The sequence below is a fragment of the Anolis sagrei genome, chromosome 1, assembly GCF_037176765.1.
Source record: "Anolis sagrei isolate rAnoSag1 chromosome 1, rAnoSag1.mat, whole genome shotgun sequence".
NCBI classification, from domain to species: Eukaryota; Metazoa; Chordata; class Lepidosauria; order Squamata; family Dactyloidae; genus Anolis; species Anolis sagrei.
This window is the reverse complement of record NC_090021.1, coordinates 285,611,021-285,627,326: the sequence shown is the minus strand read 5'-3', so window position 1 is coordinate 285,627,326 and position 16,306 is coordinate 285,611,021. Positions and strand designations below refer to the sequence as shown.

Genomic DNA, 16,306 nt, shown 5'->3' with positions numbered 1-16,306 from the left:
TAGGCTATCCCTCATGGTCGAGTATGATTGTGTTCCAAGTATACGGTCTTGGCGGTGGGTCCCCAGGTGACTGTAGAGATCTATTCTTGATCCTCATGTTCTTTCACAGTGAGGACATTGGTTTCCAGATGAAAGGCGGTCCCAACAAGGATTAGCTTGACGCACATTCCCCTTGACACTTTTCTCCCTTTCATTTTCTATTCGTGCCTCTTCAAGTTCCACAGCACTGCTGGTAACAGGTGATCTCCATATGGATCATCTGAATGCGTCTTTGTGACCATTTATTGTCTCAGAAGTGCAAAACATGAAACTTGTTCAATGGTACTGGCCCTTTCTGAGCATCTTGTTCCATAGAGCTTTGCCAAGCAAAAATACATTACATTTCCCCTCTGGAGTTTTTTTTGAATTTGATCACAGGAATTTGTGTTGTTTTTGCGTGTTTTGTTGCAGAGCTGCTTGTTCAGTTCACACTAGCATTCCCCATCAGTGTCTTGGTTCTATGATTTTAATGGTTTAAAGTACAGCTTGTGTGGAATCATTCACTTTTTAGCTGTTTTTGGTATTACCAGAACAGATTGTAGTTAATTCAGCACTATAGTTGGTAAGCACATCCTTCCAGTTCCCCTCAGTATTGTTGAAACCAGTGGCAGTCTTTTTAAAGTAATTGCGCCCGGAGAACTACTATATGTAGTAACTGGAGAATAAGGCAACAAATGTATACATTATTAATTTTTCAATTGTGATTACAGTGTCTAGACCTAAGTTTATTGCAGATGCTGAAAATTATTTCAGATATCCTATAGAAAGGTATAATCAATAACTAGTTTAAATAGTCAAAATACACCGGCTCAGCTTAACTAAACCTGTAATATCTATTTGATTAATTGCCTAGATTAATTGGTTTAAAGCTGATTTAAAGGATGCTTTTGATTAATCAGGCAATACATTCAAAAGTTGGATTGATGAGTAGCCATTACAGAACTGGCACTCCTCCTTTCCTCTTCTGCAGCAAGGAATACTCTTCAAAACTGTACGAGCAGTGATATCACAATATTTTTGGTACTATTTGCCATGACTGATGTAGCAAGTGGAAAGGGCACTTTTTAAACAAAGGATCTTGGGCCTGAACCCACTGGTCAGCCCCAACTTAAGTAGATCTGCTGACTCAACTGCTGGAAGGTAAGCCTCCTGATTCAATGGATCTGGAGTAGATCTGCAGAGTAGACAGGACTAATCAATAAGATTTAGGTCTGTTAAAAGAAAGAAAAACTCTCCTCCTTTCTACTGGGAAGAAAGCTAACCACTCCTGCTTTCATCAGGCATAAATAAGAGGTTATCTTTGTGAAATTGTTCTGGGGTGGATGGGTTACCATTGCCTTCCTCTGAATACAGCAATTCTAAATCATGGACAATAGTTGAGTCTTTAGGGAGTATTTTAAAATTCTGTAATATTGGGGCCAGGCAAACAAATGGATAATTGTACAACCAGAATATCAGGGAATCAACAGGCTTTAGGACTGGGTAGTTTGAATGCTGCATCGCACATGGCCCCAGAGTGCTTGTTATCGGCTCCTGCACTGATGGGAACACTGCCAGTGGTACTCCTGTGTCCATAGGGCTTTTTGTGGGCAAACAGGAAGTCTCTGTGATGACCACGTCTCCCTGCTGGCACAACAGAAGTTTCACCTGCATCCTATGCTCACATTTGGTGGAGCTTGTGAAGGTTTTCTGAAATGTTTCATTAATAACTTTATTTGAATAAAATTCCTTTACTTGTGTAAAAGCTAAGGCATTAATGTAATCCAATCATGTTTGGTGCTTCACAAAAATGTAAAGTCAGGAACACTGGAGAATATGGATCATCAGAAGAACTTTGCATTATTTTAAACTCTGTTGGGAACTGGGATTCCTAAAATAAGATTAAATGAATATGTGTTACTCAAAATAAAAGAGGAAGAAAAACATCAGTAAACCACTTGACTTTGCTATATAGCTAACATTTTGAGGAACACAAGGAGCTTTCATACTAACACAGATGTTAGGTGTATTAGACTTTATGTCCACTGATGTCAGCTCCCAAGGATAGAAGGATAGAAGGATAGCCTGACACAGAAATGATTCAACTTCTGCACTTATTACCAGAAGCATCAGAAGTAACCAGTTCTTATTCAGTTTTCCAAATGCCAGGTTGTGTTTCACAATGACAATAAAATCCATCAGCAATTGCTGTTATGCTACTAGAAAATGGAAAAAATCATTGGCTAAAGATCTATTTATGATGGGAAGAACTGGTTCTAACTGAATGATGACAAAGATCAATATCCAATTAGGTTTTTTATTTTCTTATATTGGAAGCAACATTTTCAACAATAAAGTTTATTTTTAAAATGCCACTTACCAGGTGGTTGAAAATAACTTCATTGCATAAATAACAAGAGGATATACTTAGATGAGAGACCACCAACAAGTACCAGGTACTATATTTCATAGGAAGGAATTGGCCAAAGCACTTCCGAGTATTTCTTGTCTAACAAAACCCTATGAAATTCATGGAGTCTCCATAAGTCAACAGGACACTTGAATGCACACACACGCACACATAGCTGAGAAAGCTGTATATTCAGTTTAATATTCTTGGTAAAAATGATTTTTATTTTAGCATAAGCAGCTGTCCCGGACATTCACTAGCTTTATAGTCATAGTAGCTTCAGTGGTAGCCTTAGAAAGTGATAACTGAATGGAAAAACAAAATGGAACTATAAGGCTCAGAGTAGAGCCAGTTGCTCTAATTTCCACTTCATCACACTAGAGAAAAAACCCACTTAGAATCCGGTTTCTGCCTCCTGCAGAATGTGGGGGTTTGTAGTTCAGTGAGGCTGTTAAAGGCTCCTCCCTAAACAACAAACCCCAGCATTCTGCAGGAGGCAGAAAATGGTGTTTAAGTGGATTTTTTCTCTAGTGTGATGAAGGGCTTTTGAGCCTTGGAGCAGACATGGTTGACTTTCTTTACTTTTTAAAAAGCAGCCTTGGGAGGGAGAATAATGGTTAGGAGGATTTCCCCTTCATTTATTTTCGCTACCCCGCAGGTCATAATTTCCATGTGGCTATGTTTCCATTTCCAGGGAGAAAATATTTTGGTGTTTTTTATGTTCTCCCCTAGAATTGACCAGAAGGACTTGAGAAAGAGTGAAGCAACACCTCCTTTTTTCCACACTTGGTCCCTTTGAGTTTGCAGCCTCCTGCAGCTCTTTTTGCTTGAAAAATGGTGTTTTGATAAAGGTACACATGAGTAGTTTAAGCCCAAATGATTTTAGAACTGAACCAATATCTCCTTTGAGAGGCTAAAAGAAAGGAAATCAGAGTTACAGAGGGAGTATAAATTCTTTGGAAATTCGCAATGCTTGTAGTTGGTGCTTCCTGTGACCCTGTTCATATTGAGCATGGTTCTGACACCAATCAATTTCATTCAAGCCAGACTGCATCATTTCCTTCCAACTGCTAAGAATAGCAAATGGTGAGGAGGATGAAACCAACACAGATACCTGACATGACAAGTCTGCATGTTGGGCAACCTGACAGGTCATACAGTCACAGCTCTCTTTGTACTAACACAGAAACAATATTGGAGGGACAAGTGAGAGCATTATTAAAGATCAAAGTTATGTGGGTGTTTATGAAAAAGTGTTGCTTGATAAGCTTTATTATTATTTTTTAAAAAGATGGTCTGCTGCCCTGTATTTTTAGAATCCATGACCATGTCGTTTTTGCTTGGCTGCACATTTTGAAAGGGTTAGTGAGCTTGCCAGCTGACTGCAAGCTCTGTGAACCGGCCTGTTTGGAACGACTGCAGCACATGGTGAGAAATTCCTGAACCGTATGTGAGTTTTCTCCTGTGATTAAGTTTGTTGAGGGCATCAGGAAACCGAAAAGGGGTTACAGATGGAGTGCCTATAGTTACTCGGTTATGTAGACACACACACTCACACATTTTATCAGAAGCCCCCCCTCCTCCTCCTCCTATTGGGATATAATCTGTATGTTCCCCAGTTTGACAGCCAGAAATATAAAATGCCCTTTCCCAAAGATATAGTGCTTGATAGACACCTCGCCATCCTAAATGGATCTATTTGCCTTTTCCATGGGGAGTCAAGAGGTGTTTTATTTTAAGAGCATTTCCAATAAGAGTTTAAATTCTGGGTCCCCTTCCCCCCCAGATTGGTCTTCTCGCTGCTCCCCTTGTGCTCCAAATCTGTGCAGCGCTTGGAGGCAGGTTTCTTCCCCGCTGGGATTGTTTAAGCAGTCTAGCTGCCTTTGGCAATTAACAATTCATTACCCATAATGCTTTGCTCATTGTGCTATGTACTGGTGTGTGTGTGTGTGTGTGTGTGTGTGCTCCTGGAGGTTGCAGTGACCTAATTCAGCCCCAGGAATTGTACAGTGTTGGATGCCTTACCCAGTATATTAACAAGCTGATGCATCGATGCAAGGTGATGTGAGTGCTTTCCCAGCAGTGGCATTGGCAAGGAGCAAAAGGTTTGCTTAGCAACTAGTAATGTCAAACATGGCCAGACTATGTTGAAGATGAAGCAGAGCAGTTACTATTTCATGTAACAAACAAAACTGTGAGCAAACCATTCTATTAAGAGATGTCAATACGCTAGTCTATAATTACTGTTTGGATTTAGGTGTCAGCCCAACATGGGTAGAAAAATGGTCTGATGCCCTTATTTTATAGAATTAAGTGGTCTTTCTTGGCAGCGGCTCAGCTATTGGAAGTTGAGGATGTTTCACATCTGGTGCCTGATTGGTTATTAGCCAATAGATTGTCTTTTTGTATATCATGGGCTATTCACTGATCTACAGGGGAAATGCACGTTTTCTTGATTTTTTCACCTGCACCTTTTTGTTGTCTTGTTGTACCCTCTCTTGCACTGATGTGTTTTCTCTTTGTGATGCTTTCCTGTATATTTGATCTTGTAAGAGTAACCAATGGAAAAAAATACCCTCTTTCTCTTCTGACCTTTTCCCCAGTGCCTACTTAAATCATGTCAAATAGATAAGGATTTGGCACTTGCCATTTTCCCCACACCAATTAGCTTCCCACAGAAAAAGCCATATTTTGATCTATATTTGGTTCATTTGGTAGCCTTGCCTACCCAGAGATACTTAAGATTCCCTCAGAAATGCAAAATACTATCTCCAGTAGCAAATGCTGATGTTGAGTGCTAACAAAATTGGAGCCTTTGTAATGGTCACAACAATCTGCAGGGATCATGCTTAAGAAATTGTGAGGTTGCACAAAAGTACAAATGGGCAAACAAATATACAGGCAACATGGGATGCTCAATAGTTACAAAATCTTGAGTTTCAGAGAAGGAAAGGTACATAAGGAAGAGGGGAAAGAATTGAGAACTCAACCTGTACTATGGAATAGATCTGTGAGAAATCCTGAAAATTCAGGTATATAACAGGACTGGATTTTTGAGTACTGAAATACATATAATTATGGTTGCTGTTTCAGGGAGCTAAAAGGTGTTTCTTTCTTGTTCGGTAATACTGTAGTTGCCCATTGCTTTTAGCTAATGTGTGTTATGTTATGGCAACATTTGTAGCATAGGGAATTAAACAAGATCATAAATTCCTGTTCATTCCCCATCCTATCAGATTCAGAAGTACTGTTATCTGTATTTTTTAAATCACTGAGTTACAAACATCTGACTTATAAAGGACTAATAGTTAAGAATGGGGTGAGACAACAAAAAGTGAGAGAAATCTTCTAGGAAGGGAAATTCACTCCTGGAAGAGTTATTGTCATGGGGAAAAGTGTCTCTACTGAAACTTTCCAACCAATTCTTGTTTTTACAACAAGTCAAATTTTTCACAATCCAATTTTCACAGGGACAGAAAGAGTGATGAAATCATCTGAACTGGGGCACAGATAGCAAAACAAACACCACAGGTGTGTTAACCCTTCCCTATGCTAGCCAAAGATTTGCACTCTCTCTCTCACACACAGCTGGAGTTACACTTTTTAAATGTACCTGTTCTGACTTACAAACAAATTCAGCTTAAGAACAAACCTACAAACCTATCTCACTCATAACTTGAGGACTGCTTGTATACTGCTTTAGTTATTTTGTAGTCGAAACGTATAATCAATCTATTAGTAATCAGCAAAATATATTTACTTATTTATGTTATTTTTACCTTCTGAAATTAATATGCTGGGCAACAATTCCTTTAGCACCCAGATTTAAATATAGAAAAACATTTAAATCAGAAGAATCTAGGAAGAACCACCTCTTAACAGCTTATCTTTTGCTGCAAAAGCCAACCCCATTACTTCCACATGTTTGAATAGAAAGGTAATTTCTTAAGTATCGAAGTTGTCACAGCAAACTCAATAGATGCAAATATGGTGTAGTGAAGAAGGTATGATCTTGAAAGGATATTTGGAACTTAACAGTCTATGTGATCATAAATTGCTATGTAATTTGTTATGTGAGAAATTCAAATCTAGTATTAGATTTATTGAATTTTTTAGACATAGATTTTATTAGGCATTTATTTAAAATAGTATATATGCTTAAATGCAAACACTATTAACAAACCTTTGAAAAGTTTGTTCTCTTCTTCCCTTCAGATATATAATATCCTTTCCCCACATCATAGGGAGCCAGCAGAATGGACAGATATAATTGCTATACCATAACAGTCCTCAGAGGATCAAGTTGGTGGTGAGTCTTGGCAGGATCAGGCCCAACAACTGTGTGCTGATTGCCGTAATGTAGTTGGTAGTATTTAGCACAACTGTAGTGCTTTTATCTACTGATTAGATTGTGATGGATTCATCCTGTCGTAAACCATTGGGACCTAAGTTACCCTCCACTAGCAAGCACATCCTATGAGTAGAGTTCTTATCATAGGATATATCTGCAAATGGAAGGTGACTTCGCATGTAAGGTTTCTCCATAAACAGTTTGTACTAATAATTAAGCATATCCAACTCACCTTTACCTAAATTTCAAAGTAGCACCTTTCGAGCTACAGCTATTTTTTGATGGCAAATTCTCTCAGTAGCCAAAACAAAAAATACATACACAGAATAATGATTAAGTGTGTTGTTGCACATGTATGCAGAACTGTAGCTGTAACATAATTCCAGTTCATGTATTATTTCCTAGAGTTTTAATTCTGATATAAGTAAAGATGTACTTTAAGCAGAACTGAATCCTGTGAAGATAATTATACTCTTTTGTAAGGTCTTTGCTATCCTTTAATCAAGTGCCATTAGTTTAGCTGTATAACTTTGGTTGCTAAGCTATAACAATATGTTGTTGACTCTTGAAATACATAAGTAGGCCTAGGGTGGATGATGCTTTTCTAAAATTCACAGTCACAAAATGTCAACAGAACAATGTAATCCTTATGTACCATATAGAAAATAGTCTGTGATAGACTGCACCTAGTCAGGCAGACAAAACAAACCATTGGTTTGTGTTAAGAGAAGTACAACATCAGAGTTAGGGAGCAAGGCAGCACATATACACCTGTGATGAAACAGTAATTGCATCACAGTCCAGTACTTTCTAGTGCAAAGGCCTGAGTGCTGTTTATATTTGTATTTTGAGTAATTGTTAGTTTAATCTGGGGCTGAAAGATGAAGTTGGAAGTAAGCTTTCCTTTGCTTCCCATTGGTGATGTGGTAGCTCAAACTAGGAACCTTATCACATTGGGATATAATCTATTTATATCTGTATGCATCCAGTTGTTTTTTTCCTTACAAATTGTATACTGTTTTCAGATGGAATGTATACTGATCCCATCACACCCAAATACTACGGTTTTATCTTCAGAAAATACTCTGCTTTGATTCATTACACCATAGAAGGCTGGCTCTTCCCAATCTGTTTTGAACACTCCCTATGTCACTCTGTGACCAATCTGTTTTGAAGATTCCCTATTTCTCTCCATGACCTTTAGAAATCTTTTGTTTTTCTAAAACAGTGCTTCAAAGTCTCTAACTACTGCTCTTGTGAGATTTGAAAACATTATCATGTTTCTGCACAGTAAATACATTTGTGTGATCGCTACCTTTTGGCATTAGTTCTGAGGAATCTTATCAGATTTGTGAATTATAGATTATTGATTCATTCAATTCCTGATTTCCTTAATCCTGGAGATAGTTCTCCTTCGATGTCCCAAACAGAAATGGAGGTCACTTCCATCATGAACAGTCTGGAAGCACAAGACTTTGCCCCCAGACGTGCCTTCAAATTTCAAGTCATATTGTTACTAAAGGGAGGCATCCTGATTCAGTTCTTCAGTGACGGTAAACTCTGTAGTATTTCAAAGACAACAATTACAATCCAGTTTGTAAACATTTTGCAGATGAATTTTGACAGATTACTGGCAGGATGGGTTGATCGTCATGTTATGGAATTTGTTCAAACTGTATCAGAAACAGAATATCTCCTAATGTGATGAGGTCCCTATCCTCAGTCTCGCTAAGTCCCCACCTACACTGCCATATAATCCAGTTTCCAGATTCAGATTAACTGCATTGAACTGGATTATATGGCATTATAGACTCAGATAATCTAGTTCAATGTGGTCCAATATGCATTATATGGGTCTATACTGACCACTATAATGCAGTTCAAACTGGATTTTATGGCAGTGTAGATGAAGCCTAAGTGTATGCCTTCACTAATACTGAAGTATCATACTTGATAATGTAATGCTGTATTTCTAACCAGTATATGATGAAAGCAGAAAAAGAAAAGCATAATGCAAACTCAAAATCTGAGATGGTCCATGATGATCTGCATAGGTGGAAAAAATTCCCATTGGTCAGTGATCAATTAAACTACATAATGAGCCACAATTTCAGGTTAGTCACTAATGGACTGAATGAGGGCTGGTGGGAATATATTCCAAAGTTCCTACTTAGACTGACTGTGTGGTGAACCCATCATGGAGTTAAAGACACTATTTTTAGCTATCAGAAGGTTGGTATTTGTGGGTGGAAAGGGAAGGAGGACCTTCCAGTCTAAGCAATGGGTTGGCTCAAATGCCAAGAGCTATAGGGTCAGGCAAAGGGAGAGGTTGCTTTCTCCTGAATAGTAGTAATTGTAACCATCAAAATACCCTAATGCCATGGTATAGCTCAGTTATCCTTGCTACAGGAAATAACATTTAGCAAAAGAAAAAGAAAATAGACTTGGTTTTTGACAGTAAATTGCTATTATAATCTTTTCTGAAGCCATCTAAGTCTTATTTGGAGAAACATATTCATTTAGTCTTCGATGTCTGGTGGCTGTGGCTAAAAGTTCATGGCCATAATTAATATTGCGGCAAAGAATTCACTAATTAAGAAGCCTAAATGAGCTGTGTTAAGGTCGTTACCGGTCATTGGATGTCTGCATATACCAATTGCTCCTGGCCTTAATGTAATTTCTGGTCATTAAGGTTCCACAATTAATGATAGCTACTCTTTTAAATTGTATGTATATATTAGGCAACCAGCTCTTTTGCAGGATTCAATTTCTTTCCAGAGATGGCCAAACAATACACTTGGGAAAGGGACCTATAATGAAATAATTTCACAGAAGGCTCTGGCTGAAATGCTGAAGTCCATATAAGACAGTAGACGGATGAAAATGAATCCTGAATTACTTCACTGTTGCATATGGTAGGATGTCAGATTTCAGAGTTCTTTGGAACTCTGAAATCCCTTCTGGTCTTGGAAGCAAAGCAGGGTCAGTTCTGGTGAGTACTTGGAGGGAGAACCCTCCAAGTAATACCACATGCCATAAGCTATATTTCAAAGGGAGACCATACAAATCTATAAACTATACTCCTATAAACTATAAAATTCATGGTATCACCGTAAGTCAACAGGTAACCTAAAGACAAGTACACACAAAAATATATACAACACACATATTTCAAAAAGTTGGCTAAGAGAAGTGATTTGCACTTGCTGGATACTTCCTTTAGAGGAGCTGCTTTGGTCTTAGCTGAAAGATGACTGAGAGGGACAAAGAGACGTACATAATCTTGGTTTTCTTTTGCATTGGATACCTGTCAATGAGAAGGTACATAGGAAGGAAAAAGGAAGATATGGAAAAGAGGGTGCAGTTTAGATGAGAAGTAAGGCTGAACTCCCCAAAACAGTAATATCGGTCTCCCAATACAGATTTGGAATCACAGCAAGTGATGTTTAGCCCTTCCCTTGAAATACATTGCCCTGGCCCATATCACTGCCTTCAGATCTGCTCTTAGCTGTGGAAATGCAACTATACATTGTACAAAAACCTACAACAACCCAACTATACATAGCTTACATGTTTTCCTCTCTATCTGGTAATAGCAATGGGCTTGAAATGATGAAATTTAAATGAAGACTGTGAGTGGCGAAAGATCTTTTCCATCTCATGGTATGAGCCGAATTCACACCCCACTCCCCACCAAATCCAGGAACTGGTCTTAGAAGAATGTATTGTGAAAGGTGATGATAGACCTCTCCATAAATGCTTGTTTTTCCTTCAGTCGGTTACCTCTATATAGTACATTCCTATCAGCTATGTCATTACAAGAACCAATAGGGCTGCTAGTTGCAACATGTAAAATACACTCAGGGCATTTCTACACCACTGACACTATAATCCAGCTTGGAAACTTTTTAGAAAGAATTGGGTTTTGCTGCACAGGTAATTAGATTACCATGCCTGTGACAGTTAGCAGGGGAGGCAATCAGTTACCTTCCCAGGGGTTTGATTAGTCCCTTGTTGCCCAGCTTGCCCTTGGGACACTTTTTGCAGCCTCCCTTCTGGATTTTATTCTGTGCTTAAGCAGGGGTGGGTGTCTATAATATACTCCAAAGCGTTTTTCCTCTGGTTCTGGAATACACAGCACTGGATCTGGGATACATTGTAGTGCATTGTTGTTGTTACTGAATTCCAACTTTCCTGGTACTTTTTAAAATGTGTGGTTTACCTCTAGATGGGTGCATTGCCGGCTTGTGTTTTGTGGCCACCAAAACCTTGAGTCAGCTTTCAAATGCATTATATGATCAGTGCAGAAGGATCCTCAGTCTGATGTGGAACTATCCAGATTCACAATTTATATCAGCGTAGCTGTACAATAAAAGCTGGCAAGCTAAAAAGTAGGATCCCTTCTTTAATAACTTTAAAGAGGAACAGATGTAAGCTATGCTATGGCAAAATAACACAGTGATGGTCATATTTGCAAGCAAATGTCTGGAGAGGACATTCACTAGCTTTATAGTCATAGTAGCTTCAGTGGTAGCCTTAGAAAGTGATAACTGAATGGAAAAACAAAATGGAACTATAAGGCTCAGAGTAGAGCCAGTTGCTCTAATTTCCACTTCATCACACTAGAGAAAAAACCCACTTAGAATCCGGTTTCTGCCTCCTGCAGAATGTGGGGGTTTGTAGTTCAGTGAGGCTGTTAAAGGCTCCTCCCTAAACAACAAACCCCAGCATTCTGCAGGAGGCAGAAAATGGTGTTTAAGTGGATTTTTTCTCTAGTGTGATGAAGGGCTTTTGAGCCTTGGAGCAGACATGGTTGACTTTCTTTACTTTTTAAAAAGCAGCCTTGGGAGGGAGAATAATGGTTAGGAGGATTTCCCCTTCATTTATTTTCGCTACCCCGCAGGTCATAATTTCCATGTGGCTATGTTTCCATTTCCAGGGAGAAAATATTTTGGTGTTTTTTATGTTCTCCCCTAGAATTGACCAGAAGGACTTGAGAAAGAGTGAAGCAACACCTCCTTTTTTCCACACTTGGTCCCTTTGAGTTTGCAGCCTCCTGCAGCTCTTTTTGCTTGAAAAATGGTGTTTTGATAAAGGTACACATGAGTAGTTTAAGCCCAAATGATTTTAGAACTGAACCAATATCTCCTTTGAGAGGCTAAAAGAAAGGAAATCAGAGTTACAGAGGGAGTATAAATTCTTTGGAAATTCGCAATGCTTGTAGTTGGTGCTTCCTGTGACCCTGTTCATATTGAGCATGGTTCTGACACCAATCAATTTCATTCAAGCCAGACTGCATCATTTCCTTCCAACTGCTAAGAATAGCAAATGGTGAGGAGGATGAAACCAACACAGATACCTGACATGACAAGTGTGTGCAATGCAAACACGTGTGCCATTGGCCTGCTTCCACCTATCTCTGTATTTGGTGCACGCTAATGTTTGGACAGGGCTGATAATGGGTCCCAATTTTGAGAAAGATACCAAGATGGGGAGGGATGTGATTTGGAGGGAATTGTTATTAGTATCTCAGCTGTTGTTCTTGTTTTACAGAAGGAACACTGACCCTACCTTTGGTTTGTTTGTTTGTATTTCCTTCCCCTCCAGAACCCCTCATTGCTGATCCTGCTACCGTAGTCCTGCTGTTTTGCAAAGCTGGAGTCGACACGCATGTAGGGGAGGGGGCTAGAGTCCTGGCAGCAGCTGTCCTTCCCTGATAGATGTGACTGTTATGCTAGCTTTCCTTCATTTATTCCTTTTGTAGGTTATTTTTGGTTTTGTGGGTAGTTGGGAGGTCTTTTTGTTTTGTTTTGTTTTTTATACTGAAAGGTTAGCTGTGCAGTTTGGTTTCTTCTCTGCGAACCAACTTTGGAAGTGCAGAGCTCTTAAAAATAATACTTGATCCTCAGTACATTGGCAGATGCCTAGACAATCTAATTGGGAACAAATTATTAATGCTGCCACATATTTCAATGAGCTAAAAACTACAGATTTCTTTGGAAAAGGAAGAAATTATGAGTGCTTTTCCTCTAACTTTCCTGTTTTTTACTTGAAAGGGAAGAAAATGGTGCAATGTTTTTAAGAGCTCTGAATAAAACTGCTTTGCCAATGGGGAAGTGGGAAGGGATGACTTTGGTTCTTCTTGTGCCCGGCAGCAAAAGGGTTAATGCCTGCTTTCCTCTTTGATATCCATTAGTTTGGAGCCCATGTTGTGATTGGTCCATGTCCATGTGTGTTTTGTTCCTAGAGTTTCTGACTTTGATTAACATAGCCAAGAAAGTACCCCTAATGATGGGCATTTCCCATTTCTTTAGGTCACCCCACCTGCTTGCAATTCACAGCAAACATGACAGAAGCTGTCAAAACCTATCAATGGCAGTGCATTGAGTGCAAATCCTGCAGCCTTTGTGGAACCTCTGAGAATGATGTAAGTTTACCTTTGTTACTATCACCAAAAGCAGCTTCTTGCCAATCACGAGACAGTAATTAAATGTCATCACATTTGAGATTGTTCTTTCAAATGTCTGTAATGCCCCGTCTTTCCTCTCCTCCTTCTTTTAAAAAAATGCTTTCTGTTTGAAGTGCAATAACACTTAGCACCGAAGAGTTAAGAATGCCCCAGAAGTAATAGACCTGTAATATCCATCTCTTGTGTCTTCTTATCCTGACTCTTCTGTGATATAGTCCAATAGTTTTAGGGTTGTGTTTCCATTTCTTTTCTTCCTGCCCGTTCCACTTTCAGTTGATCTGTAGAATGAAGGTAAATTAGTGGAGCAACCTATGTAATAAGCGAGTCTTAGAATGGCATTCCTATAATAAAGCCTTTATTTCGATTTGCTAAGCCACTGGTGTCTTTGCTCCTCTGGCAAGGACTGGCATCCTACTTAGTATTTAAACTATGTAAGCCAGACATATGACATTAGAATGATTGGAAGTCATGTTTACAGTCATTGCACCATATATAATGCTTGAAGTCAGGCAGCTCCTGAAGAGAATGATTTCCAAGGTATTGGAGAAAAGAGTGGTGAGCAATGATGTGTTCGTCCTCTGCCTGGCAGCAAGATGATTGGTGCATCATGTCTTGTTGCTGGGAGAGGGCTGGAAGCATTACCACTCACCTGCATCCTTTAGTTGGGGAGGGACTGCCTGGCCTCCAAGGCAGGTTTTTGAGGATGGCATGGGAAGGTGCAATTCCATCACCAGAGCTACATCTCAGGCAGGATCTCTAAGTGCTACATGCACCCTGCATTGCATTTCAGCCTTACTTGGGATCATTGTGGAATTATAATATTTAATAAGCTCCCTATATTATAGGAAGTTCAATGGCTTCACATTGGAATGGCACTATGCTCAACATCATGCCCCATGTGACTCATAGCAAAATGGTGGTGAAGGAGGATTAACAACAACAAAATTACAACAACCAAGGGAAGAATCAGAACTCAGAAAAGTTACTTTTATGCCATTGGATTTTCTTCGCAAGATTTCTTCAGAGGCTAAGAGAGCATGACTTTCCAGGCTCACCCAATGGGTTTTCATGACTGAGCAGTGATTCAAACTGCTCTCATGATCCTAATTTAGCAATAGTCGAGCTGAAACAAACTAACAAACAAAACAACATGGACTACATTGAGGATTAATGAGTGTAGCAGATGTTTACAGCAGAAACAAACATCTACACAGTAGTTCTCAGCCTGTGGGTCTTCAGATGTTTGGCCTTCAACTCCCAGAAATCCTAACAGCTGGCAAACTGACTGGGATTTCTGGGAGTTATAGGCCAAAACACCTGGGGATCCACAGGTTGACAACCAGTCTTTCAGCCTATAGGGAGCCAGGCTTCTTTTGCAGCCAGTGGTAGGCCAGGATCCCACTAAACAGCAAATCCTACTAAGACAGTGGTTCCCATGCTCTGATCATTCAGCTGTTTGGGGATTCAGCTCTCAGAATTCCTGGCTTTTGGCGATGTTGGCTGGAGCTCCCTGCAGTTGAAGCCCAAAATATCTGGAAGATCAAATGTTTGGTAACTATTGTACTAAGACAATATCTGAGTCATTAGAGACTGGTACATGCTTCCTCGCTGATTAGTCCATGGCTATCTCTATCTCTCAGTCCCATTTTTTATATATATATATTGTGTTCTTTTCTCCAATTTTTGGAGTCATGGTGGCTATACAAAGAAAGCTTTACTTTGCAAGTGAATGGCCATCCTTTCCTTCTATAAGGTGTGGAGACAGTAAAAAGCAGGGAGCCAATTTCTTCCCTTATAGCCATCCTAGCTACCCCAAGTTGGAGGCATATGAGCTTAGAAGAAAGCAAATAATCTCATGTACATATCTCCTGGAATCAAAAGCAGGGATGTACTGTGAGGCTTGGCTATATGAAGTATATAATAACTAAATCATAACCCTTTTCTGGGCAATGGTGGCAGGGTCCACTGACCCCTTGGACTCCATAACTGCAACCACAATTCTGGGTGGGATGGGGCTTAGCATCCTCTCACTCCACTTTCTCTTGATACCATTGATGGAAAAGGCTATTGGATATAGAATCATAGAATCATAGAATCAAAGAGTTGGAAGAGACCTCATGGGCCATCCAGTCCAACCCCCTGCCAAGAAGCAGGAATATTGCATTCAAATCACCCCTGACAGATGGCCATCCAGCCTCTGCTTAAAAGCTTCCAAAGAAGGAGCCTCCACCACACTCCGGGGCAGAGAGTTCCACTGCTGAACGGCTCTCACAGTCAGGAAGTTCTTCCTCATGTTCAGATGGAATCTCCTCTCTTGTAGTTTGAAGCCATTGTTCCATTGCGTCCTAGTCTCCAAGGAAGCAGAAAACAAGCTTGCTCCCTCCTCCCTGTGGCTTCCTCTCACATATTTATACATGGCTATCATATCTCCTCTCAACCTTCTCTTCTTCAGGCTAAACATGCCCAGTTCCCCAAGCCGCTCCTCATAGGGCTTGTTCTCCAGACCCTTGATCATTTTAGTCGCCCTCCTCTGGACACATTCCAGCTTGTCAATATCTCTCTTCAATTGTGGTGCCCAGAATTGGACACAATATTCCAGATGTGGTCTAACTAAAGCAGAATAGAGGGGTAGCATTACTTCCTTAGATCTAGACACTATGCTCCTATTGATGCAGGCCAAAATCCCATTGGCTTTTTTTGCCGCCACATCACATTGTTGGCTCATGTTTAACTTGTTGTCCACGAGGACTCCAAGATCTTTTTCACACGTACTGCTCTCGAGCCAGGCGTCCCCCATTCTGTATCTTTGCATTTCATTTTTTCTGCCAAAGTGGAGTATCTTGCATTTGTCATTGTTGAACTTCATTTTGTTAGTTTTGGCCATTCATCTCTCTAATCTGTCAAGATCGTTTTGAATTCTGCTCCTGTCCTCTGGACTATTGGCTATCCCTCCCAATTTGGTGTCGTCTGCAAACTTGATGATCATGCCTTCTAGCCCTTCATCTAAGTCGTTAATAAAGATGTTGAACAGGACCGGGCCCAGGACGGAACCCTGCGG

General features: G+C 39.9%; 1 protein-coding gene across 15 annotated transcripts in view; it reads left to right on the top strand.

The window, feature by feature from the left end:
- Positions 1-16,306, top strand: part of DPF3 (double PHD fingers 3) — a 242,016-nt gene that overhangs the window by 219,411 nt on the left and 6,299 nt on the right. For 2 of the 15 annotated variants that reach the window (XR_010908977.1, XR_009630580.2), the window contains exons 12-15: positions 6,644-6,737; positions 10,376-11,875; positions 12,387-12,539; positions 13,094-13,144. Coding sequence is in view for 2 of the 15 variants with exons in the window: in XM_060761458.2 (XP_060617441.2) it covers positions 13,094-13,206 (113 nt within the window). In the remaining 13 variants the exon portion in view is untranslated. Of the gene's footprint in view, positions 1-6,643; positions 6,738-10,375; positions 12,356-12,386; positions 12,540-13,093; positions 13,207-16,306 lie in introns of those variants that run through there. The other 13 variants (XR_009630592.2, XR_009630587.2, XM_060761458.2 and 10 more) reach the window with 11 other exon arrangements.